Source organism: Capricornis sumatraensis, chromosome 4, assembly GCF_032405125.1.
Source record: "Capricornis sumatraensis isolate serow.1 chromosome 4, serow.2, whole genome shotgun sequence".
NCBI lineage: Eukaryota > Metazoa > Chordata > Mammalia > Artiodactyla > Bovidae > Capricornis > Capricornis sumatraensis.
The window spans coordinates 138,277,819-138,305,617 of NC_091072.1; the positions used below are offsets into that span (position 1 = coordinate 138,277,819).

The following is a 27,799-nucleotide window of genomic DNA, read 5'->3' on the forward strand; positions in this document are numbered from 1 at the left end:
CCATGTATATAAGAGAAAGGAAAAGGTGAAACAGTGATAACAAAGGTGTAGGAGAATGATCATTCAGATGAAGTGGGGTAGAGAGCCGGCCCCAGTACTTTCCTATCTCAAAGCATCTCTTACTATGAGTGTTAGACACCCTTAATTTCAGTATATATTTTTCCTTACTAGAATCTAGACAAGGTGGGGTTAAAATTTTCTTTTTTCCAGGAGTGATAACAGAGGTAATACTTGAGTAAAATGATATGGAAATTATACAGTTATTATTCTAAGGGCACTAGTAACATATTAAATTGAGTACAAAGAAAAGTCAGCAATGAGTAATACATTTTGAAAATGTCAACTTATGAAAGAAGTTTTAATTATAGATTCAATTTTTAGTAGATACAGGTGAAAATCAGTTTTGAAGATTAAAAATTATTTCATTGAAATTCTTGAGTAACTTGTTCCTCATCCTAATATTATCCTTTTCCTTTTTTTTTTCTGTCTTAGCTGTGATGATTCTAGAAATTATTTCAGATTAGTGAAGGAAATTCTATTAGTGAAGGGATATTCAAGCATAGAGACCTTAAAACTGTCAATATTTAGCCAGAGAAAGAATTTTTTAAAGGAGTAAATTGAATATCTGTTATCTTCAGGGGTCCAGTCTCTCTCAGCTGGGTTTATTATTAATGGAAGCTGAATAGTTAATAGACACCTGGATCTTTGATGTTGCTAAGAAAATTTGTCATCATTCTTACAAAAACTGAAAATTTTCTGGTCTGAAATATAATACAGAGATTTGGAGTTTGTTTTTTATAATTATTATTAAACTCTTACTACATGCCAGAAATGCAGTAAATACCATATGAAGTATATTCACTCTTCATTGAAATTATAGTGCCATTTAGGGAAAGCACTTTTTGAATTCAGAGCCCTCACCTTTGAGGGATTATAGTTTGCTGCTATTCAAAACCAATTCGTGGCTTTTTTTAGAAGTCTCATATCATTACCTTCTCTGTGTCTGCTCTATATCAGGTGTGTATCTCTATGTGCAGACTCTGTATCAGGTGTTTATGTCTATGTGCAGACTCTATCAGGGGTGTATCTCTATATGCATACTCTGTATCAGGTATGTATCTCTGTGTGCAGACTCTGTATCAGGGGTGTATGTCTATGTGCAGACTCTGTATCAGGTGTTTATGTCTATGTGCAGACTCTATCAGGTGTGTATCTCTATATGCATACTCTCTATCAGGTGTTTATGTCTATGTGCAGACTCTGTATCAGGGGTGTATGTCTATGTGCAGACTCTGTATCAGGTATGTATCTCTGTGTGCAGACTCTGTATCAGGTATGTATCTCTGTGTGCAGACTCTGTATCAGGTGTGTATGTCTATGGGCAGACTCTGTATCAGGTGTGTACCTCTATGTGCAGACTCTGTATCAGGTGTGTATCTCTATGTGCAGACCCTGTATTAGGTGTGTATCTATTACTGCAAATCAGAAACAGAGACCATACATTTTAATACATGCTAGCTAGATCTCTTAAGAAGCATTGGTACATCTAAAAAATTGCAAAGTGTGATTCTCAGATTGATGACTATGGTCAGTGTCTTACCCATGTTTAATCTATAGAGGGCAAGAAACTATAAACCGTGAAGATTTGTAAATTGTAAAGCACTTTGTAAGTGCATGCTGGCAGTTACTTCTAAGACGTACAAAATAGCAAAGACTGTCCTGCAGCCCCCACTGTGACTCGATATTACAGACGATCTAGGTGGGCAACAAGCTGAATGGCCACTTCACAGGGGAAGAAAGACCAAGCATCTTTAGTTCCTTCCGGCTTTTTCTCTGACAGAAATATATGAGGAAACGTGGGAATGTAAATAGAGGAGAAGATTAGGGAGTAAAATTAATTTTAAAATAAAGTTACTATTTCATTATTGCAATGAAAATATTAGTATATTGTTGATATGTCTGGTTTTATTATATTATATAAAAGCATTTTAAAATTACGTTGTTAAACTTGTTAATTGTCATTTAATGATTAAAGGAAGTGTTTGGTTTTTAAAGAAAGTTTCCTTTTAAAAAAATATACATGTTCTTGATAGTTGGGGAATTTGGGATGGACATGTACACACTGCTATATTTAAAACAGATAACCAACAATAACCTACTGTATAGCACATGGAACTTGGCTCAATGCTATGTGGCAGCCTGGATAGGAGGGGAGTTTGAGGGAAAATGGATACATGTATATTTATGTCTTGAGTCCCTTTGCTGGACACCTAAAACTATATATAATGTTGTTTTTGTTTTTTACATAACATTGTTAATCAGCTGTAACCCAATACAAAATAAAGCTTTTTAAAAATATATGTATTCTTACTCTTAAAATAAGTTTATAGTAAATTAATTAACAAATTAAGAGGTGTTATTTGTCTTGTACTAATCCATACCTTCCTTTGCAATATAGATAACAAGACAAAGGTTTCCTAAAAATTAACACTTAGTCATAATGTTTTCATAGATATTTGGTTTTTGAATTGAAGTCATTGCTTGAATCAGTGAAATCAACATATAATTTAAATTACCACAATTGGAAATTATCATCAGTCTCTTTTAATTTTATGACACTTGGTAACATTGATCATTATCCTGGCCCTTTCATGGTAGAAATGTTGGTTTGCAAAACAATATCCAATACTTTGGATATTGGATTTAATGGACAAAGAATTCAAAGATTTGCATTCTAGATTTGGCTTTGCACTAACTAGCTTTGTGATTTTGCATTATTTATTTTTACCCTGGCCAGAGTTTTTTCATTAGTTCTCGTATTCTATAAGATATAATAAAATAACTACTATCTAAATAACTTGTCCAAATGGTTTCTGGTAGAAATTGGCTTGCCTTAGCATTTTACTTTTGTTTTTCTTAGGAAAAGCTAGCGGGGTAATCATGTTTTTTTCTTTCTTTTTGTAGAAATTATGATCTACAACCCAAGAAATACGCCAAATCCAAGTATGACTTTGTGGCAAGAAACAACAGTGAGCTCTCAGTTCAAAAGGATGATATCTTAGAGGTAATAGAATTTTACCTTTTTATACTCTTAGTAAAGTAAACTTATTGTTTTCCTTTTCCAGCATATATCTAAACCTTCCTCAAAGAAATGCTGAGCTCAAGAAATTATTCTTTGGTATATTTTACCTTTCCAAGGATACAGCATATTATAGATATCTGTGTCTGTTTAGGAAGGGATATCTGATTTGTCTCTTTTGTGTTTGTTTCGTGGGGAATGTGGTTGGATTTCTTGGCTTACTTTGGCCTCTTCCTTCTTCTGGCCTTTATTTTCTCTGGAATCAAGGATGATTATCACTTCAGATGTAGATGGACCACAATTTTTGTTTTTGTTTTAATTGGAATATAATTGCTTTACAATGTTGTGTTTCTGCTGTACAACAAAGTGAATCAGCTGTGTGTGTGTGTGTGTGTGTGTATTTATCTCCTCCCTCTTGAGCCTACCTCCTACTGCCCCATCCCACCCCTCTAGGTCCTCATAGAGCACTAAGCTGAACTCCCAGTGTATGGAGTTACTGGGATAACTGGATAACAGATAACCACTGGTTGTCTGTGTTACACATGCCAGTGTGTATGTGTCAATGCTTCTCTCTCAATTTGTCCTACCCTCCCCTTCCACGCTGTGTCCACGTGCCCAGTCTCTACATCTGCATCTCCATTCCTGCCCTGCAAATAAGTTCATTAGTGTCATCTTCTAGATTCCTTATATATGCATTAATAAATGATATTTTTTTCTCTTTCTGACTTATTTCACTGTTTGACAGACTCTTAAGTTCATCTGCATCATTATAAATGACCCAATTTCATTCCTTCTTATGGCCAAGTAATATTCCGTTGTATATATGTACCGCATATTCTTTATCCATTCATCTCTCAGTGGGCATTTAGCTTGCTTCTGTATCCTGGCTATTGTTAATGGTGCTGCAGTGAACGCTGGAGTGCATGCATCTTTTTGAATTATGGTTTTCTCAGGGTATGTGCCCAGTAGTGGGACACCATCTTATTTTAAAAAGAGAGAACATTTCCTCCTTCCTGTTTTAGTACCCTTGCACAAATGTACCCAGCAGTGAGTGTGTTAATGGTTTTGGGAATAATCCACCATGACCAAAATCTCTTTCTTTAGTTATAACTGAGACGTCATCTTTTTTAATATATAATGTGGCCAGGTCATAATAGTTATTGTAAAAAAAAAAGTTTTAAAATATATTTCCTGTCTGTTCTAACAGTGGAAACAATAGACGTTTTCCAAGTGACTCATCTTAAACACTTCTGATGCCACAAATAGTTAAACATTCTTGGGAAGTAATATGGACCTGGGGTGGAATGGTACCATACCTGTTCTATATTACTCATTGTAATTCTTAGTGTAATTCCTGAGAATCATTTAACCCACAGTATGTTGGGGTTGAGACAGTGTATTAGAAGTGAAACCATTTGCCTGGTCTAAGAATAAAGATTGAACCTCCTTCATAGATTAGTTTGGTACAGAAATGACATCTTTATTTTCTTGCATGATGACAGATCCTTGATGACAGAAAGCAATGGTGGAAAGTTCGAAATGCAAGTGGAGACTCTGGATTTGTGCCAAATAACATTTTGGATATCGTGAGACCTCCAGAATCTGGATTAGGGCGAGCTGATCCACCTTACACACATACCATACAGGTAATTATGACTTTTGAGCAAAAATTTAACTTTTTCAAATTTTTAGATTCATTGCCCCTCAACAGCACTTAAACACTTTTTATGTACTGGTCATTTTGAGACTTCACTGATTGTATAATTTATACCTTTGTTTCCCTAGGTTGCTGGGACAGTTGGCTAGGGACGTAATGAAGAATTGTACATATATTTTCTGATTTACCTCTTCAGGCAATTGCTTAAGATCTTTATCTCAGTGACTGTTTCTCTGAATACTGTGTTTTTCTACCATATAGTATTTTTGACATTTGGAGAAATATTGGGTTGCCCAAAAGGTTCATTCGGGTTTTTCCTTAAGATGTTACAGAAAAACTCGAGCAAACTTTTTGGCCAACCCAGTAGTGTTTCTGCCTCTTCACCCTTACCCAGAGCCCTCCTGCCCAAGGGTCCTGATAGACGATGGCACTGAGACAGTGGTTGGAGTGTCTACCCGTTCATCTTCCCCAGACTTTGCTCTCATCCTCTGAATAGACTGATTATAGTCTGTTTGCTTTCAACTTTCCGACTATCGCATCCCTTTTAAAAAACTACCTTCACATGGCAGACCCTCCACCCAATTTTTAGCACCATTATCTTTCTTCACATTTGGTGATCACGTGAGACTTGGGCCAGTACCACGTGCTTTTGAATCTGCGACCTGCTCTCTAGAGTCAGACCTGTCAGCAGAGATGGAATGGATGGACTGTCCCATGCTTAGTCTTTGAACCCGCTGTGACTACCTGCCCATGGCCCCGGGAAAATTCTTTTCATTTTCAGAATTTTGAGCAAAAGGTCCCATCTGACTGCATAATAATTTCACAGATTTGAGTGGAAGCTGAAACTATGTAGAATATGCAGTGAAATCGTGAAATTCCATGGGCTTAGTAAAACACAGGTTGTCCACGCCTAGAACTGTGGTCATGTGCTGCTACCATCATCCTGTAAGGACTTCTGGCTTCACACAGCATTCAAGCCCAGTGCACGTCCCACAGTTATCCGGAGAGACATTTACCTTACTGGAATTCCAGAATCAAGCAAACATTTAAAATAAAGAATGGATGTACAATTTATATATCTTGATAACTTAAAGTGATGGCAGTGGGAATCCTGTTTGCTGTGCTTATGTTTAGGCTGGTCTGCTACGCTTATGTATCATGTACTTATTTTATGTTCATCATTTGTCATTAGCTCTTGATGCCAAAGAAGGAGTTTGAGTTATTCAAGGTACGGTCTACTCTCTTTCTCATGGATTTTTGAAGTGAATTTTCTAATCAAGTCTTAATACTTTTTTCTTTCCTAAGTTCTTACTTTTCTGACTTTGTGATGTGATTACCTGACCAAATATAAGCTTCTGTCTGGTTTGTGAATATCAGTTATTTGTGTTCTTTGCTATAGAAGTTTTGACTGAATGCCTTAAACAGTGTTAGAGTGTATGCCTAAACCAGTGATAGAGTGTATACCCTTTGAGCTATTGCAACTGTTTGTTTGTTTTTTTTTTTTAATTTTTTGTTTGTCTTGGGGTAGAGCTGATTAACAATGTTGTGATAGTTTCAGGTGGTCAACGAAGGGACCCAGCCGCATGTATACATGTGTCCATTCTCTCCCAAGCTCCTCTCCCATCCAGGCTGCCACATAACATTGAACAGAGTTCCCTGTGCTATACAGGAAGCCCTTGTTGGTTATCCATTTTGAGTATAGCAGTGTGTACATGTTATAAGCACTGTTTTTAATATTTAACTCATGGTAAGCAATAAGAAGCACTATTCACAAAGGATATCCTGAGTTGCTATATGTGAACAGAAGCCCAGATTTTATATATAAAGTGTTAGAAACACTTAGCCAACTGTGTTTTTATTTGTGTGCTTGGTTGCTAGGAATGGCAAACTCCCATAAAATAAGATACCTAAAACTTGCAAATACAAACGTGAATTCTAAGTATTTTTGCCCACTTGAGATTTCCTGGGGAGTTTAGCCTCTCTTACCCTTTCCTGTTTACTGTTCAGTCTTCTTTTTCTTCAGTTCAGATTCCTGGCTTGGGCCATAAGTTGACTTTCTGTTTAAAGGTTGCTTCTGTCTAAACCTGAATCAAAACTATGAATACATATCATAGGTAGAGTACTTTCTGAGAACATAAAATCTATCTCTCCTTCCTTGAACAGAGCCTCAAGCTGATATTTTTTGTCAACTTTGGCAAAACCAAGAAATTTTTTAAGTGCTCATGGGTTTCAGGAGTTTGCTTGGCTACTTTATGTAAATAGAAACTTGTAGGGATTGCTTGTTTGGGCTGTTTTCCTTTTAAACTTTTCAACACTATCTGACTGTCTGTTGAAATTTTCTGGATATAGCTCTGAATGTGGTGAAGTACATAGAAATGTGGATAGAAGCTGTGTGTGTGTGCGTGCGTGCTTAGCTTGGAAGCACCACTTTTAAAAGGCATTAAAAGCAATCTATTTTTTTTTAACACCTCCTGAAAACTTTGGTCTGATCCCAGCAAAACCACCAAAATCTTGTAAAATTTTAATAAGCAAGCTTGAAAATCTGCTATCTGGCATAAATATGACTCTGAAAGGATTCCTATTCTCAAAGTATTTGTAACACACTCAGAGAAAAGCGACTAGAGTGAAAAAGAAAAGAAAAATAGCCTCAGAAATATTTGCCAGTTATTTTATCTCTATAAGTGTTACCAGATACTTTAAAGTATCTAAATAAAAATTATGCAGCTGTTTTCAGAATGGCAATAAATAAAGATGCCACTGTATTACTGGTTTCAGTAATCCTAACGCCCTAGTCTGATAGAACTCCACTGGATTACAAACATATTAAAAGTGGATTCTGTGTCTTATTCATCTTTCATCCATTCACCCTGCAAATATTTATTGAATGCCAGCATCTCACACTTGATGAAGACTAGCACTGAGCAGATCCTCTATAAAAGCATGCTGCCCAGAATCAAATCTCCGGGCTATCTCCCCTGGCTTTGTGCCCTTACTTTGTGTTCATGTATCAAGAGCAATGACCCTCTCTCTGCTCAGAAGTGACTGACCCTTTTCTCTTTATCTTGTCCATCCAATGATACCAAAATTTTACAAAAATTTAAAGAAACTTCTTAACGAAAACATTCTAAATCTCTGTACTGTACCACAGAAAGATGCTCAGGCTCTCTGCCATGTCCGTTAGGACCTCACAAATACTAGGATATTTAATTCCTACCTCAAACTTGTGAAGTCAGTACATTTTATGTATCAGGAAATTTAAGTACAGAGAAGGAGCTTGCCCACAATGACACAGCTGTGTGAAGCCAGGATGGGGCCCTGGGACTCTAGAATCATAACCCACGCTCTGATATACTTGACTGACATGGGAAATAGTGCTTAGAAAAGATTGATACCCTGTTTTGCATAGGCATAGAGTGTTCACTGTGAAAGGTGAAAGTGTTCATCACTCAGTCACGTCTGATTCTATGCAACCTCATGGACAGTAGCCCACCAAGCTCCTCTGTCCATGGAATTCTCCAGGCAAGAATACTGGAGTGGGTGGCCTTTCCGTTCTCCAGGGTGTCTTCCCAACTCAGGGATCAAATCTGAGTCTCCTGCATTGGCAAGCAGAGTCTTTGCCCCTGAGCCACCTGGGAGGTACATGCAGCATCTGCAAGGCACTGAATTTTTAAAAGGCACAGTGTTAGGACTGTTATTCTCGTATGCTTATATTTCTTGTAAATAAGTATATATAGTGGGCTGGCCCAAACATTTGTCCAGGTTTTCTGTGCCATGCTCCTGAAAACCCAAACAAATTTTTGGGGCAATCAATAACTAGTGGCAGTTGCTAGAAGAGGGGCATGAGAATAGCCATTGCCTGTGGCTCACGCACTTTTGGGTAGAGATTGTCTGCCGTTGGCAGGGATGCTCGTACCTGGCACCAGTCTGAAATAGTTGTTGAGTTGCCACCTGATGTCCCCGCGGGTCCAGGCTGCTTAAGATCCTCACACTTGGAGTGAATTTTAACAGCTCTCTGTAAAGACAGCCGTTCCCACCGAAAGTGTTTTCCCCCATGGCTTCAGCAAAGTTTTAAAATTAAAGGGAAGGGAGGTAATAAAGAATTTATGAAAGATGCAGGACATTAAAAAAAAAATAAAAGGTTGGATGAAACCACTGGGAAAAAGAAGTAAATGTTCCTGAGAGATGATGGAGAAATGAACATAAATGACCTACCTTTTGATGAAAATACTGTCATCGAGCATTCCAGGCTTTTGGCTTTCTTTCACTGGACAACACATGGACCTCCAGGATGCTTCCTGCCCTCCTGGCATCTACTTGCCACATCAAGTTTCCTGTAGGTCTTCTGACTTGACTTCCTGGTGTCTTGCCCTTGGACTGTTTGTCTACCAAAATCACCCTTTTGCCGACATAGGTTTTTTTAAATCATGCTGTATGTTATATCTCTATTTTTTTAATTTATTTTTAAATTGAAGGATAATTGCTTTACAGAATTTTGTTGTTTTCTGTCAAACCTAAACATGAATCAGCCATAGGTATACATATGTCCCCTCCTTCTTGAACCTCCCTCCCATTTCCCTCCCCATCCCACCCTTCTAGGTTGATACAGAGCCCCTGTTTGAATTCCATGAGACATAGAGCAAATTCCCATTGGCTATCTATTTTACATATGGTAGTGTAAATTTCCATGTTACTCTCTCCATACATGTCTCCCTCTCTTCCCCTCTCCCCATGTCCATAAGTCTGATCTCCATGACATCGATTTTCATGTTGAATGCCAAGTCTGAAACCAAACCCTGCTCTTCTATTATTTCCAGTATCCTCAGAGGCTTGACTGAAGAACTCTTTTCTTTATTATTATTGTTAAGTCTCTGCTTATTATTATTATAGATATGCTTCCCTACCAAGATGCATATACTTTTGAGTGTCTGGTCATTATGGTCCAGTAAGTTCAACAGAAAGTTTTCCTGTCTGCTCCATTGCAGAGCAAGAGATGTTGTATTATGGAAACAGCTCCAGTCTAGGTCCTGGTAGATGAGGATTTTAATCCTGGCTCTGCCACTGAGTAGCTGTATGACCTTAAAGAAAGCATCTCCTCAGGGTATATGCCAAGTAGTGGAATTGTTGGGTCATATGATAGTTGTATTTCTAGTTTTTAAAAGAATCACCATATTATTCTCCACAGTGGCTGTATCAATTTACATTTCCACCAAAAAAGCACGAGGGTTCCCCTTTCTCCACGTCCTCTCCACCATTTACTGTTTATCGATTTTTTTGTTGATGGCCATTCTAATCAGTGTGAGGTGATATCTCATGGTAGTTTTGATTGGCATTTCTCTAATAATAAGCGATGTATCTTTTCATGTATTTATTTGCCTGTATATCTTCTTTGGAGACATGTCTGTGTATGTCTTCTGCCCATTTTTTAAATTGGGTTTTTTTGTTTTTCTGATATTGAGCTCCATGAGCTACTCGTATATTATTTTTCTGTGCTCCAGTTTGCTGAGTTGTGAAATGGAAGGGACCAAGTTTCACGATCTCGAGAATCCGGTCTAGATATAAAATTCTTTTATATTCCATATGCATGTGTAAGTAGCCGTAGAAGTGGAGATGTTTTCTCCAGGTGGATACTACACCACTAGCACTACTGATTTCAGCTCCTGTTACGAATGCGCTGTTTTTCAGGTTCAATATTCAGATATTGCTGGGCAGAGAGGAAAAGTTTACTGAAGATGTCTTTATATTCATTCCAGCAGACCAACATCCTAATAATATTCAGTTCTTAAAATTTTTTTTGAAGTTAATCTTAAAACACTCTATTCATCTATTAAGTAGAGGCATGGTCTTTAGACTGGGATGGTGGATGGTCTTAGATACTTTTATTCTGCTTCATGCATGGAAATTTTTCCAAATGTTTCTTGCAATAATTTGAATAATACCTACTCTTTTTCTCTGTTTCCATGTATATAGAAATTCCTGCCCAACATGCATGTGTACACCATTATAAAATTTTGTTTAAGTGCTTACAAGTTCAACTTGCTAAAAAAATCATGATATATAGATGTATTTCCTTTTGTAAAGCAACTTATAAGAAGAATTAGTCTTACATGTAATGAACTGTAGTTGTATTCTTTATGAACTATAAGATGAACCCTTACTTTAGTATTTTAAACACAATACTTGGATACACAAATCATCACTGAAATACTCCACACTGTTTATACTATAGTGTGAGTCTATATAATTTGTTTTATATGACTGGATAGTGGTGGAAATTAATTGTATATTTACAGGCTCTTTCTCTGGTTGATTTGTGGGCAGGTAATTTTACTGCCAAAAACTAATTATCTCACACTCTATGATATTTGATGTGAAGTATAATTGATATTGTCGTAGTTCCATCTCCTATGTTAAATGTTCTCATTTGACGTGATTTGCTCCATTTTCCTAATAGCAATTACTTGGCGAGCTGTCAGAGGTAACCCACATTTATTCCCTCAAGGCACTTCTTTTTTGATGTAATTTTTTGGATTCAATCTCTGGACTTAACACCCTCCAAATGTTCCAGCTGTGCCTAGTTTTCACTGCAGTATGCCAAAGAGACTAAATTTAGAGGGGAAAAAAAATGTGTAGATCCATTTTTAAGAACAGTTCAATTTTAATGGCTTTGTTGGCCTTGCTTGCATAGTTTCCCCTCTGAAGCAGTATCTTGCATGAATCAAGAGCTTATTGACAAATCTCTTTCTTTAATCCTTGAGAATTTCTACTTAGCTTTAGTGGCTACAGAAAAGTGACTCACTGGATTTAATTATCAACAGAAAGTGCATGTTCCATGTGTGCTCACTTGCTCAGTCACATGTCCAACTCTTTGTGGCCCCATGGACTGTAGTCTGCCAGTCTCCTCATGGAATTTTGTAAGCAAGCATACTGGAGTGGGTTGCCATTTCCTGCTCCAGGGGATCTTCCCGACCCAGGGATCAAACTCAAGTCTCTTGCCTCTCCTGCGTTGGCAGGTAGGTTCTTTACCACTACCTCCATCTGGGAAGCCAACATGTTCCATGGAATCTAGCAATTCTGACTTTCAGAGAAAGAGAAAAAAACCCAAGAGAGATTTTGTTTTAAGCGGAACTTGAAATATATTTGTGGGAGATAAAAGACAGGAGTTAGGAAGTACCGATGATGGTAGAGAAGTAGTGCCACACCGAGATGACCCATCATCCCTGTCTGCTCACTACTGAGGGCTCCAAAGGGATGTGGGACTTTCAGTGCTAACACTGGGAGGGTCCCAGGGAAAATGGGAATAGTTGGCCAAGATTTCTTTTTGGGTTTGGAGACTCAGCACCCTTGGTTCAGGAGAAGAAAGTTCGGGGTGGAATTCTACTCTCTAAGACTTTCCATTAAGTTGATGGGCTCTCTACTTCCAACCAGAAGTAACCGAGAAACAGTTAGGGGAAGAAGGGGAAGAGCAGTGACTGGGTGGTAAGTAGACGACAGTGGAGAAGATGAGGGCAGAGAGAGAGAAAAGTGATTTCACGAGTCAGGCCTGATTCTCTTTCCTTCCCATGGAGGATGACTTAGCCATTTCCATGGAAAAGCCATCTTCGTTTCGGAACAGGTTGTAGTGATTTAAGGAAGGCACTCCCTGCCCCATCCCTTTTTTATTTCAGGGGTTGGAAGCATGAGGCAGGTAGGAGGCCCACAAAAAGGGGGAAATATGCAAGTAAATAAAATTTACAACCTAATTCATGAAACATTTTCCTTTGGTTTCTCTGCATATTATACACACACACACACACACACACACACACACACATATATATCTTAAGCCTGTGATAGATTATACTGACAAAGTTATATTATGTAGCAATGACAGATGATTGAAACGAGGCACAGAAGATTTGACGAGCCTGTGTGCAGGCTTGATTGTGACAATAACACAGGTATTCAGCTGTTCACAGTATTATTTGATGGCTAGCAAAACACGAGCTGTTCTTGTTTTTTGAAAGCAGAAAAATATGAATCATATCATGGAATGCAGAAGCTGATAGCAGTTTTTGGTTTGTTTAAGTGTTAAAAGCAATCATTTAAATGCTGACACTTTTGAAATCCTAACGTGAGAATTCGCTAACCTTTGATGAAATCATGTGCCGAGGACATTTTTGCCAAGGGAACACTGTGTATATGTTAATCAGATGACATTGGTGTGTGCTAAGTGTTACAGGTCTGTGATGTTTGCTGTATTTTTGATTGCTCGAAATATTTTATTGGCCCAAATATAGGAACGTTGTTTTGTAGATGATAATAACAATGTACTCGATTATCGAATATTTGGAATGTTTCCAGGCCTTGGATGTGGAGGGGCCGGCAAAGTCTGTCTCTCTCCCATCTGACTCCACGGCTTGCTCTGTGAATTTAACTCCTCCTCGCTCCCATCCCCCTCCAAGAAACAGCAGCAGGGCAAACTCTTCTCTTAGTTCTTCTCCCATCCTTGGCTCATAATCCTCCTGCCTCCCCTCCCCACGGGAGGGTGAATGGCAGCTTTTAAAGGGACAGCAGTGAGCCGGTACTGCGTCCCCGTCCGGTTTCCACAGGTGTTACTCATTTGCTGTGACGGTGCCTCTGAGGATGGTGTGTTGTTTCTTAAGTAAAAGTGGTGAATGTGTGTGGTGTGTGTTTTGATATTTTTGATCTCTGTGGAAATTGGGAAGGCCTCTTTTAAAATCAACACTGCCTTATATTTGGGCCAATTTAGAAATTAAAAAACTCTTCTAGACAAAGAACCAGATTACCAAAAGGCTTGCTTTTTGTGTTCTATTGGCTAATCCTGAATTTCAGAATAATTACAGTTGTGCCAGTACTGTATCTAAACTTTACCTAAATTATAAGTCATTGCTCTGTAGCTTTGATCCGATCCAAAAAATTGCCTTTTGAGAATTTGGAACTTATTCTAATACAGTTATCTGTTATTTTGTTTAAAGCTTTAACTATTGTTTTTAGTTTAATAGGGAATATATATATAAAAAGATTATTTTATAATAGCCTAAATCATTTAAAAATTACTGAAAGTTATATATTCTGTCACATCTGCCTTTTAAAATGCAAATCCCCACATGACCTTTTTTCTAATAATATGCTTTTGAGATGTAGTCATAAACATTTAATGAAAGATTATCTCATGACCCTCACCACAGTCCTATTTTTAACAAGAAATTTAACAAATTAGCTTTAACATGATGCCCCAAAAGGTTATGGTTTGAAAAAATTAACAGTATTCTAAAATTGTTTATTTTAAAGCATAGTCCTTTTATCTATTGAAATATTATCCCTCTTTTTAGAAAATTACTTGGAAACAACAGAATTAAACACTTTTGAATAAAACATGCATTTAAAATAAGGAGTAACTAATGCCTTAGATTGTTGATATCAGAACTCTTTTGCCTACCCTGCTGTTGTATGATTCCTGGCTCAAATTTAGTTTTCTTGTTATTTATTACTGTCGTTAGTACTCCTGTTTGCTATCGGTATATACTTTTGACTGCTGAATTTACATTTTGATTCTGAACAAATGTGTAGGATATTTAAAAGTAATTTTTAATAATTGTTGCATCATGTAGGATTGGAGGGTTATATGTGTGCATGTGTGTGCATTAACACACCCACAAATCTGCTGTGGATCTGAAAGTCAGTTTACAAATAAATAGCCAACAACATCCAAAGTGTAATTTATTTTCCTAGCCTAGGTTTATATCCTCACAATTCTGAATGAATTATTTGTTTCTTCGTAGAAACAAAGGATGGAGTATGGCCCAAGAGCCACCGACATTCCTTCTGCCCCATCACCTCCTCCAACACCAGCTCCTGTCCCTGTTCCCCTCCCACCTTCCACTCCAGCACCTATTCCTGTGTCAAAGCTCCCGGCAAACATCACCCGTCAAAACAGCAGCTCCAGCGACGGTGGTGGCAGTATTGTACGAGACGGCCAGCGACAAAAACAAGTTCCTGTGGACCGTAAGTTTCCCAGGGAGGCAAAAATGCTCAGTTTCTCCTGTGAATGGAAAGCACTACTAGGTAAAAATTGTTGTGTTGTTTCTGCTGGTGTATGCTAAGTCACTTCAGTCATGTCCGACTCTGCGACGCTATAGACTGGAGCCCGCCAGGCTCCTCTGTCCATGGAATTCTCCAGGCAAGAATACTGGAGTGAGCTGCCATGCCCTCCCCCAGGGAATCTTCCTGACCCAGGGATTGAACGTGCATCTCCCGCAGCTCCTACATTGCAGGGATTCCTTACCACTGAGCCACTAGGGAAGCCCCTCTGCTGGTAATAAATATTATTAAATATATTTAATAGTCCTTTGTACTTGCATGGTGCTTCATTGATTGCAAAGTCCCTTATATCTCATTTCCTATCCTCCAAGTAATTCTAAGAAACAGGAAGTCCTCTTTACTCTCTAATGTGTGTATTTCTACACATATTCCAATATATTGTGGTGGCTGAATGCAGACTCTGAAGCCAGACAGGCTTGTCTGTATAGTGAAACATCACTTGGTGGCCATGAGACCTTCAACAATGTAATTATTTTCTCTATACTTTAATATCTGACTCATTGTAAACCCATGGACTCTAGCCCACCAGACTACTCTGTCCATGGGATTTCCCAGGCAAGAATACTTGATTGGGTTGCCAGTTCCTTCTCCAGGGGATCTTCCTGACCCAGGGATCAAACCCAGGTCTCCCAGATTGCAGACAGATTCTTTACCATCTGAGCCACCAGGGAAGTCTAAATATATATCTGAAACTGTTGGGTGTTGGTTCAGAGCTCTGAAGAGCTCTAGTACCATAGTCCTTTATGTCTCACTGCAGAAAAAGAATTCATTGAGAGGCACAGAGACAGATAAAAAGTGATTTATTACAGTAGGACACTTGTGAGGCTTATGAACTGGTCGACAAGAGATGCCCTGCCCCAAGAACTTACTGGGCTACAGTTTTATAATCAAAGGGAACATCAGGAGGGGAAAAAGAACTTCTTTGTCTTTGTTGAGTGGACGTCATGCTTTCATCATCAGCTCCTCCTCCAGGTCAAGCAGGGGAGTTTTCTTGTCCCTGCCTCGTGAAACTAGGTCCACAAATTATTGTTTATGTGTGCACAGAGCATGTCCCAGGGATCACTGACTTATTGAGCTCGCTGGGCAGGATGTGGGCCTCACCCCACCGTTGTCCTATTGTTTTGGGATGTCTCGTGCTTCTGCTGCATGGTTTTGTGGCTGAGCATGTCTGCTTGGTTTTGTGGTTAAGCAAAGCTACTTTCCTGAGTAATCATTAACTTGCAGGGGTCTCCCATATTTTTTACTTACAATCGTCCAGTGGGATTAACTATTTTAACCACCTACTTGGCTTCCCTGGTGGCTCAGATGGTAAAACCTGCAATGTGGGAAAGCCAGGTTTGACAGCTGGGTAGGGAAGATACCCTAGAGAAGGAACTGGCTGCCCACTTCAGTATTCTTACCTGGAGCATTCCTTGGACTTAAGAACCTGATGGGCCACAGTCCGTGGAGTCACAAAGAGTTGGACATGACTGAGTGACTAACACTTTCACTTTCTTTCATCCCTTTACTCTGTCCCTGTCATATATATGGTGTGTATACACACCCACCCACACACACACACACACAATCACGCTAGCTTAATATAATTAGTTCTGGATTCTGTTCTTTTCTCATATAAACATACTTTTACTGTAGATGATCACTCTATTTTCTTTACTTTCATTATTATTTATACTGTTGGAGTAACTCGAAAATTCATCTTCATGTGAAATCTCATCTCTGGCATCCAGATACATGTCTTGAACTATTAACTTTATAGCTGGATGGGATACTTGAGATTCAGGTTTTTATCTCGGTAAATCATAGCCCCATCTATTCAGTTGTGGTCCTTCTTGATAAATTAAGTTTTTTTTTTTTAAAGAAGACACTGAAACTATTACTGTTTAATTGTTCTAGAAAGTCTGGTTAAGTACAATAAGCACAAACCTACTTTTATACATTATTTTCTCAACTGAAGTATATTAAATTTTAAATTACCTTCTTATCCATATCTTAATCTTACCAAAGAAACTAATGGAAAAATGAAGTTTTGGAAAAATGATGAACTTTTTTTGTGCAGCAAAAACAACTATGCCTGCACACATGTGTGGTTGAGAGTGTGTGTATAATTGGCTACTAAATTTTAAAATGGCTATATTTCTGTTTATTTTTTAAAAGGTTGCTTTTCTTTTTTTTCAGACAATAAAGACACAGTTTTGAGATGAGAAAGTTCTATAAATGTTTTTGTTGATTTCCCCAAGGAAAATATTGCTGTCAGAGAGTTTCTTCATTCTTACCACCAGTTTATAATATCTCCCTTCTCTGATACGTCAGTGCAGTAATCTTTGACATGGTGGCACTTTTTTTCCAGGCCTGGAATCAGTGTTCATAGGCATCCAGGCCCAATTTTGGAACAGTCTGTGGGCTGGGACAATTTGTTCTTTGTCCTAGTCTTAGAAACTAAGAATAACCTAATGGGAAAGAGGCATGGTTAGAATTTTATAAAGATAGAGAACTCTCCTGATAATTGTGACTCATCATTTTTAAGTCTGTTTTTCATAAGTAAAAGGGTGACATTGGTATGTAAAACATAAACATCTCTCCTCAAATTAACACTTGTATTTGTTTCCTTACACCAGTAACATTCTACATTTACTTATATAATGTTCCTTTTAGAGATAGCTCAAAAAATAGTTTGTCACTAAATAAAGATAATCCTTTTTGTAAAACAAATATTCTCATGATAAATTTTTATCTTTGTGAGCACTTTTTGGAGAACATTTCTTCTGAATGGATGTTGGGGCTTCTCAACAGTCTTTTTGAAGCAAACAGACACATTTTTTTATTGGTAGCCTGGTTTCTTTCAAAATATACATTTTGTGATACCTATGTTCTCCACATATGGTCTCTAATAAGTCTGATAAGACTTCAGATAATAAAATTGAAGGATCTGTAATTTGAATACTCACCCATAAAAATGTTACCAGATAGCCATGGACAAGGAAAAAAAAGTCAACAGGTTCATTGATTCAAACCAGCTGCTGGAGCCTGTGTCATATGAGCTCAGTTCAGTTCAGTCCCTCAGTCGTGTCCAACTCTTTGTGACCCCATGGACTGCAGCACACCAGGCTTTGCTGTCCATCACCAACTCCCGGAGCTTGCACAATCTCATGTCCCATTGAGTTGGTGATGCCAGCCAACCATCTTATCTTCTGTCATCCCCTTCTCCTCCTGCCTTCAATCTTTCCCAGCATCAGGGTCTTTTCTAATGAGTCACTTCTTCGCATCAGATGGCCAAAGTATTGGAGCTTCAGCTTCAGGGTCCATCCTTCCAATGATTATCCAAGAAAATCCAATGATTTTCTTTAGGATTGACTGGTTTGTTTTCCTTGCTGTCCAAGGGACTCACAAGAGTCTTATCCAACATCACAGTTCAAAAGCATCTATTCTTTGGCAGTCAGCTTTCTTTATGGTCCAACTCTCACATCTATACATGACTACTAGAAAATTCATAGCTTTGACTATACAGGCCTTTGTTGGCAAAGTAATGTCTCTGCTTTTGAATATGCTATCTAGGTTGGTCATAGCTTTTCTTCCAAGGAGCAAGCATCTTTTAATTTCATTGGCTACCCTCACCATCTGCAGTGATTTTGGAGCCCAAGAAAACAAGGTCTGTCACTGTTTCCATTGTTTCTCTATCTATTTACCATAAGGTAATGGGACCGGATGCCATGATCTTAGTTTTTTGAATGTTGAGTTTTAAGCCAACTTTTCTACTCTCCTCTTTCACTTTCATCAAGAGGCTCTTTACTTCCTTTTTGCTTTCTGACATTAGGATGTTGTCATCTGCATATCTGAGGTTATTGATATTTCTCCCAGGAATCCTGATTCCAGCTTGTTCTTCATCCAGCCTAGCATTTCGTGTGATGTACTCTGCATATAAATTAAATAAACAGGGTGACAGTATACAGCCTTGATGTACTCCTTTTCTGATTTGGAACCAGTGTATTGTTCCATGTCTACTTCTAACTCTTGACCTGCATACAGATTTCTCAGGAGGCAGGTAAAGTGGTCTGATATTCCCATCTCTTTAATATTTTTCACAGTTTGTTGTGATCCACACAGTCAAAGGCTTTAGTGCAGTCAATGAAGCAGAAGTAGATGTTTTTCTGGAATTCTCTTGCTTTTTCTATGATCCAGTGGATGCTGGCAATTTGATCTCTGATTCCTCTTTCTTTTCTAAATCCAGCTTGAACATCTAGAATTTCTCTGTTCATTTACTGTTGAAGCCTAGCTTGGAGAATTTTGAGCATTACTTTGCTAGCATGTGAGATGAGTGCAATTGTGTGGTAGTTGGAACATTCTTTGGCATTGCCTTTCTTTGGGACTAGAATGAGAACTTCTCCAGTCCTGTGGCCATTGTTGAGTTTTTCCAAATTTGCTGGCGTATTGAGTGCAGCACTTTAACAGCGTCATCTTTTAGAATTTGAAATAGCTCAGCTGGAATTCCATCACCTCCACTAGCTTTGTTCTTAGTGATGCTTCCTAAAGCCCACTTGACTTCTCACTGCAGCATGTCTGGCTCTAGGTGAGTGATCACACCATTGTGGTTATCTGGGACATGAAGATCTTTTTTGTATAGTTCTTCTGTGTATTCTTGCCACCTCTTCTTAATATCTTCTGCTTCTGTTAGGTCCATACCACTTCTGTCCTTAATTGTGCCCATCTTTGCATGAAATGTTCCCTTGATATCTCTAATTTTCTTGAAGAGATCTCTAGTCTTTCCCATTCTATTGTTTTCTGTTGTCATATAAGCTATTCAGTTCTATTCATCATAGTTTTCAGAAAGGCTCTTCTCTTCCCACTTTTGAAGAGATCAGTGCTTCAGTTGTTTTGCATGTCTTCTGCTTCCTTTGAAATGTTACTCTTTTTATTTGAGTTTAATCTTTAGTGATATAAGAAGTGTTGTTTTAGAGAGAGGTGTAAAGTTAGTCTAGTGTGTTGTTATATGCTAGAACATTGCAAGTGGAAACCAAAGCCAGGAACACATCACAAGAGGTTTCTATATTCCCTGGAAAGAGGTTGTACTTTAGACTGGAGATGGTCCTGTAGTGTAGTGGCTAAGTCAACAGATAAGGAAATAAATCTTTTACTGTGGTGATACTTTTTGTATTATTTCTCTGAGATGTTTTCTCTGTTGTATGGCAGTGTGACTAAATCATGGTGATTTAAAAGAGTTAACTAATAAAATGCATGCCGTGTATTAGTTAAATGTAACCATTGGTGATATCTCCTCTCTCTCTAGCCTCTCATCCTCCCTCGTTCCCTCTCTTCCTTTCACTTATTTCTCTTTCTTTTGACTTCTTTTTTCTTCAAAAGCTTTCCTGGGTACTTGAGGAATTAAAAAAAAATAGGCTAAAATAACACTATCTTATTATTTCACACTTTCACTTATTTCCCAGGGGCATCAAATACTTTCTGAAATACTCTCCCTGAAAAAAGAATCAGAAGAGTGGTCACAAAAGCTCCCTTAGTGACCAAGTCACTGTCACTTGCCAAGTTAGTTAAATTGGATTACTGTATCAGTTCTTTGTATTTAATCCTTGAAGGTGATATACTACAAATATGTATGTGTATGTCTCTGACTCAGGTTTTAAAAGGATCAATTTAGCTGTTGTATTGAGAAAAGAATGAAGAACAAAGGGTGGGATCATGGAGAGAAGTGGCAAAGAGATCTGTGAACAGGCTGGTGGATCAGACCAAGCTGGCAACAGAAAGAAGATGGAGTGAAGTGGTTGGATGTGTGGCGTATTCTAATGGTGGGACCAACAAGTTTTGCCAGTGGATTGGATGTAATTGAGGGCAAAGGGGAATCAGGCATACCTCAGTGGTATTTTGCTGGAGGCACTGGAAAAATAGAATTCCCAACTAAGTTGGGAAGTCTAGCATAAAAGCAAGCTTCAGGAGAAGATGAGTTATTCCAATGTAGACATGTTACATTTGAAATATCTAGTAGACATACAAATGAATATATCAAGCAGAGAGTTGGTGTAATATGAGTCTAGAGTTCTGAGGACCAGCCTGGACTGCAGAAATATTTTGGGTAGTCAGCAGCTTTTAAATGGCATTTAAAGCCATGAGACCACCCACAGTGATCATTGATGCAGAGAGTGCCTCAAGAAAAGAGGTCTAAGGACTGAGTCCTGGAGGGTTAGGGAGATGAGACAGTTCCAAGAATAGGATACTGAGGCCTGTGAGACAGGAGGAAAAATCAGAGCGTGTGTGTGTCCTGAAGGCCATAAGAAGGTGTTTCAAGGAGAAGTTGCCTCCTTCAAATGTTGCTGATGGATGACATAAGTAAATGATTGGGAATCAACCATTGGAGTTTAGCAAAATGATGTGGAGAGATGCACCAATAGCCTAATTGCAGTGAATTTAAGGGGAAACTGAAGAACAGGAGTTTCAGCAGGCTAGTCTGGACAGATTTTTTAGTTTTGTTTAAAGAGGAGCAGAGAAATGGGCAGTAGCTGAGAGGGTACATGGGGTTAAAGGGCTTATTTAGGGATTTCCCTGGCAGTCCAGTGGTTAAGACTTCACCTTCCAATGCAGGGGGTGCAGGTTTGATCCTCACTCAGGAAGCTAACTAAAATCCCATATGCCTCACGGCCACAAAACCAAAACATAAAAGCAGAAGCAATGTTTGCAGCAAGTTCAGTAATGACTTTAAAAATGGTCCACTTAAAAACCTTTAAAAAAAAAAAAGGGGACTTATTTAAATGTGAGAGAAGTAACAAAATAATAGCATGTTTGTAATTGGTTGAAATGATTCAGTCAGAGGAAAATTGATAACATGGAAAAAGAAGGGGGAAGTTACTGTCAGAAGATTTAAATAGACAGAGGACGTGGAGTCTAGTGCACTTGTGGAGGGGTTGCCTGAGGACTGTGGAGTCACTTGTCTATAGTGTAATAAAGGACAGCTGGCAGAGTGTACAGGGAAAGTGTTGGTAGTGCTGGTAGTGCTGGTGGTGAGGAGAGCTACTAGAGAATCTTAGGGGGGGGGAGCTGCTAAGGAAACTTAGGGATCTAAGTTTAACTTCTTTATTTTACTCAGAAATGATGAAAGTGAGATCATCAGCTCAGGGTGAGGATTGGAGACTGGGTGTTGGGAGGTTCACAGAAGGAAGAACATAGGAAATGTTTATCTAACAGCAGGCAATTGTATGGTCCAAAGTGGGATTTCTCACCTTGAGCCCTGTGGACGTTTGAGGCTATGTAATTCTCTACTATAGGAAACTGACCTGCGTGCATTGCAGCCTGTCTTCTTATATCAGACCTCTACTCACTGCATGATGGTAGCTTCCTTCTTTCTTGACCCCCATTTGTGACATCTTCCAAGTGTCTCTGGCTGTTGCCAGATGTCCCCTGGAGTCAAAATCCCCCACCCAGTTGAAAACCACTGGCCACAGGAAATGTAGTGTGATTATCAGGGAGCATTAACCACCCAGTGGAGATTCATAATCATGAAATTAACATGAGCTCACTCAGCACTGTTGTGTTCTATTTGGTGTGCAGGTGTAGCACAGAATAAGAAAGTAAGATTTAACAAGGGTGGGGGTCTTGCCAAATGAATACAATGAAGACAGAGAAGAAACAGGGAGTGATTTTAATAATTGATTATGAAGTTTATGCTTGGTGAGAATGGAAGGGAAGATAGGAGGGATACTAGATTGTCAGCCCTGCTGGGGTCCAAAGATTGTTGGCATTGGAGTCCTAGAGAGAGTGAGTCGTTGGAGCTTTTAAAAAAAATAATAAGCTCCTCTGTGTTGGTATCTAGGGAGGAAATCTCAGATGGAAGAAGTGCAGGATGAACTTATCCACAGACTGACCATTGGTCGGAGCGCCGCCCAGAAGAAGTTTCACGTGCCACGGCAGAACGTGCCAGTTGTCAATATCACTTATGACTCCACCCCAGAGGAAGTGAAGACGTGGTTGCAGTCAAAGGGCTTCAACCCTGTGTAAGTCTCTCTGGGGATCCGTTACAGTTCTGTGCGTGAAACATGCAGTGTTTTCAGTTTGATCGCTAAGATGCACAAGTGATTCCTAGAAAACGTGAGAACCCAAGCTGCATCCATCACACTTAGGAAATAACTCTAGCCATTTATAGCTAAAAAACGAATTGCAAGAAGCCCGGAAATAACTGTCTTTCGTTGGCACCCCATTTTCTAGATGGTGGTGTCTGTTCATCATTGGCTTCTGAAGCAATCTGTTGGCAGCTGTCTTTATCTTTCAGAAGGTCACATATGTAGACTGTGGTCTTAACCTAGACTCCCCAGGCCACAGAGGACACAAAGCAGAAACTTTCCTCCTGTTGCAGCATGTGGACCCCAAGCAAATAAAAAAATAGATGACATTACTTATCATGGGTTATAACCTAATAGAGCCTTTCCTTTTGGAAATCCATAGTGAAGTTTCCATATTTCTATTAAAAAATTGTAAATATTTTGTGTATATTTGGTACACATATTTGAACATGTGTATTTGAACTCTTTGAGCAATACGTATTCAAGAGAACCTGACACATGGGACTCACCTATGACTGAAAAGAATGGTTAGTCAGTTGCCTGACTGCTAGAAAGTTATCTATTCCTTCTACAAAACACCACATTTCAAGGAATTGCTACTACATAATAAGAATAATAAACCCAGATGGCTCTTTTTTGATAGCTTATGGTTAGTGATCTTATTGCCCTAAGCACTCTAGTACCATTTATGATTTGCAGTGTATAGAACACCTAGAGAAGAGAGATTGTAGAGGACCAGAAACTTTCCTTTTGCTTTTTTCCAGACAGTTTGTATGTATGTATGTATTTATAATTTATTTTTATATAAATATGGTTGATTTACAGTGTTGTATTAATTTCTGCTATAAACAAAGTGGCTTAACTATGCATCTATATGCATTCTTTTTAATATTCTTTTCCATTATGATTTACCCCAGGATGTTCAATATAGTTCCCTGTACTGTACAGTAGGACTTTGTTGCTTATCCAGCCTATCTGTAATAGTTTGCATCTACCAACGCCAGACTCTCAGTTCATCCTTGCCCCTTGGCCACCACGAGTTCAGACAGTATTTTTAATGCTCTGTTTTTTTCTTTTCTTTCTTTTGTTTTCTCAGGACTGTTAATAGTCTTGGAGTATTAAATGGTGCACAGCTTTTCTCTCTCAATAAAGATGAACTGAGAACCGTCTGTCCAGAAGGGGCCAGAGTCTTTAGCCAAATCACTGTTCAGAAAGCTGCATTAGAGGTATGACTATCAACCTAAGAGGGTGTTGATCTGTATTAGTCATGAGGGTGGACTGCAGTTTGAAAGCTCTGGAAATAATGTTTGTGTCCATATTGTCACTCTCTTTGCCTTTCATACAGAGCTGAATTCAACTTGAATCAGGTTTAATAATCTATTACTGGAGTCATCAGTGACCACTTTTAGGGAGATTAATTTATTGTTAAGTGTGCCTGCAAAATGAAGCTTCATGTGTTTTTGGATGTCTAATAAAAAGCCTAATGCTTTCATTTTATAAGTGCTAACTACGTCTGTAGAAATTTTATTTACTCATTTACTTCAAGTGAATAAATGACCTAAGAGGCCAGAACATTTTTGCCTGTCCTTAACGTTTAGTTTGTAGATTCTAGCAAGTTTGAGATTGCTGTTGTTTAGTTGCTAAGTCGTCTCTGACTCTTCTGTGACCCCACGGACTGCAGCCCACCAGGCTGTTCTATCCATGGGATTTCCCGAGCAAAATATTGGAGTGGATTGCCTTTTCCTTCTTCAGGGGATCTTCCCAACCCAGGGATCAAACCTGCGTCTCCTGTATTGGCAGGCAGATTCTTTACCACTAAGCCACCAGGGAAACCCAGGTTAGAGGTTATAAAGTGTTAAAACCGTGGCTGTGTGCCTTAGGCCTGCTTAGTGAACTGAAAGTTGCTCACTCATGTCTGACTCTTTACAGTCCCATGGACTATACTTTTCATGGAATTCTCCAGGCCAGAATACTGGAGTGTGTAGCCTTTCCCTTCTCCAGGGGATCTTCCCAACCCAGAGATCGAACCCAGGTCTCCCACATTGCAGGCAGATTCTTTACCAGTTGAGCCACAAGAGAAACCTAGGAATACTGGAGTGGGTTGCCTATCTTTTCTCCAGCAAATCTTCCCAACCCAGGTATCAAACCCAGGTCTCCTGCATTGCAGGCATATTCTTTACCAACTGAGCTATCAGATAAGCCTAGACCTGCTTATACATATAAATAATCAGAGGGAAAATATTAGGTAGGGACCACTGGAAACAGAGAGTCCTGAAGAATAATTCCTTAGGTATAGTTGTTTCTGTGAAAGCAGGAGAGTAAATTTTTTCCAGATTGGATATACTTAAGCTTCCAATATCCTTCTCTACTTAACATGGGCTGTGTAAAGGTAGTAGTTTCTGTTACATCTCACAGTTCTTAATAGCTTTCGTGAAAATTAAACTCAGACTCAAATGAAAGGATATAGGCTTTGGTGTGAAATCAATACACAATTATCTCTAGCAGGTATATTGTGTAAATTCAACAGTTAAATAACGTACTAAAATAGCCTCGTGCATGCAACCCTGTAACCATTCTCAGTCAGGAGAAATATTTCCCTTGGAAATTTTTCCTACCACATTGATCTTGCTTGGTCCTATATTAGGCTTTCTGTTTGTTGAATATGAATCGGGATTATATCTTTCCTCAGGCTATTTAGTTACCATTATACATTCTGCTTTTATTGAGAATGTGTAAATTACCCACTACGGGTTAAGTAAGTTCCATAACCCTAACACTTCTGAGTTCCTTCCGTCCCGACTCCCTATTGCTGTCATTTTCCCTGACTGCCCATGTCCTCCTGGCCTCTTGTTCCTCTTCCTCTGGATGTGAATTGTTACCTGAGGTTCTGCATCTTCCCCAGGCACCTTCCCATCATGCCCTTCTCTTGTATCGAGTTCATTGTTTACTCACCTGTGTGTCGCCAGAGACCTCTGTTGATGAGAGAGGATTATAATGGGTGCACAGGGGTTGTAGGTCAGACTTCAAAAGGACAGAAACCAACAAGATGTCAGATGGTCACAACCCGTTGGTGTGGGGAAACTTGGTGTTTTCTGAGCCCAGTCTTTGGGCCTGATTCAGAATCCCCTACAGCAGATAGATGAATATCTTGCTTGACCTAAAGAGCATTCTTTGATAAGTTACCATCTTTTTGTGCTTATTGTACAATCTCTTCTTTCTCCCAGGGAATCTAAAGCATTCCACATGCATTACTGATTTACCTTTAACATGTTCAAGTGAAAGCATGGTGAATGAATGGTCTTTAGACACTATAAGTGAAAAAGTGAGGTTAGTGAAGTCCAAATCATCACTTACCTGAAGGGCAGCCTTCAGTTCCCCGCCAAGAGATGTGAGAAGAAAAACACAAAGAACTTTTAGCCTGAGCCATTTCATTATGTGATCTGCAGCCTCACAAACCACTAACCATCTTGTCTGAACCATGTTTGTTTTTCAGGATAACAGTGGCAGCTCTGAGTTGCAAGAAATTATGCGAAGACGACAGGAAAAAATCAGTGCTGCTGCAAGCGACTCAGGAGTGGAGTCTTTTGATGAGGGAAGCATCACTAATTAGTTTCAAAATTCCATCATTCTTGGCATGTTTCCACCATGCTTTGTTTTAAGAAGCCATGACAGGAATGTCAGAGTCGTCTTCTTGGTGTACAGAATCTATCGCCATAAAGAAACAATGCAGACCTAAGTAAGCAGAGGACTTGCTTCTGGGCCCATTATTTTTATTAAAATTAAAAATTTTAAGCAGAATTTTTGACCTTGGGAAATATTTTGCATATTCGACCAAGGTGAGGTTTCCTTTAATGGATTAATTATTTCATCTCAGGCTCAATGCATAAGCAGATTTTTTTTGACAGTGGTGAATTTATTAATTGCAGCAAAACAAAAAGATAGATATGCCCATGATTCAAAATCTAAATATTTTTAGTTTCGCCTGTGACTGTGTTGTGTATCATCCAGGGTGTAGCTTACTTTAGGCTAGTCTCTGCTTACTTAGGTCTCTTCTTGGACATATAGACTATTTAGATTTATTTAAAGTTCTTAATGCCAACAGTTTAAAAAAATTGAAACATTTAATGAATTGTAAAGTACAACAAGGCCTTGGACATACAAATAGAAACCTTTGGAACATTCCTGAGACATTTTATTTGTCATGGCTCTGTTGTTCACAATTCCTTGTATAGCTTGTATTTTGATTTAGTTTATATTCTGCTTATTACCTATACTGTGTTCTTATATATTAAGAAAGCACAAGTGTAAAAGAGGTCACATACATTCAAAATCTGTCACAGGAAATAGCCTGCATTGGTGTGTGTTACAGTATTTTGCTTAATGAAGGCCTCAGTCCTGAATATTGATATAAGTAGTTAAAAGCAAATTGGGGCCATCTTATGTGTTTATCCATGTCAAGTTTTTCTGGTAATAAGAAATAATCTACACATATTTTGATCCTGTGAAAGATTCTAGGTAGAGAAAAGAAAGAGACCTAACCTTCAACAAAGTTATTTTTGGAAACATGATTTTTGTCATTAAATGTTATATTATTTCACATATATAAAACAGATGTTATGTAAGAATGTTGTATATTTTAACATAAACCCATTTAGAGAGATTATCTAGTTTCATTAATTTTCATAGTGCCTTTTTCACATGAGTCAGCTGGAGAGTCTGCAATAAACAGTATTTGCTGTATGTTAATAAATGGCTTCTGTCTCATTGGCAAAAGGGACCTTTGGCATGAAGAATGGGGATCATGGTTGAGTGGAATGGGAAAAACAGAGACCCACTTTTTTTTTTCCTTTTTAAACTGATTTCCAGTGAAGTTCTGAGTGGGTAAAAACTGCTCTAGATTAC

At 38.6% G+C, this 27,799-nt stretch overlaps 1 protein-coding gene across 2 annotated transcripts in view; it reads left to right on the top strand.

Moving 5' to 3' along the window:
• EPS8 (EGFR pathway substrate 8, signaling adaptor) overlaps positions 1-27,595 on the top strand; it is a 208,135-nt gene extending 180,540 nt beyond the window's left edge. The window contains exons 16-22 of one of the 2 annotated variants that reach the window (XM_068969707.1): positions 2,965-3,064; positions 4,582-4,725; positions 5,929-5,964; positions 14,519-14,741; positions 22,651-22,831; positions 23,994-24,123; positions 26,391-27,595. In XM_068969707.1, coding sequence (XP_068825808.1) covers positions 2,965-3,064; positions 4,582-4,725; positions 5,929-5,964; positions 14,519-14,741; positions 22,651-22,831; positions 23,994-24,123; positions 26,391-26,507 — 931 coding nt within the window. In that variant the 3' untranslated portion in view covers positions 26,508-27,595. The remainder of the gene's footprint in view (positions 1-2,964; positions 3,065-4,581; positions 4,726-5,928; positions 5,965-14,518; positions 14,742-22,650; positions 22,832-23,993; positions 24,124-26,390) is intronic. The other variant, XM_068969706.1, reaches the window with a different exon arrangement.
• Positions 27,596-27,799: the final 204 nt, after the last annotated feature.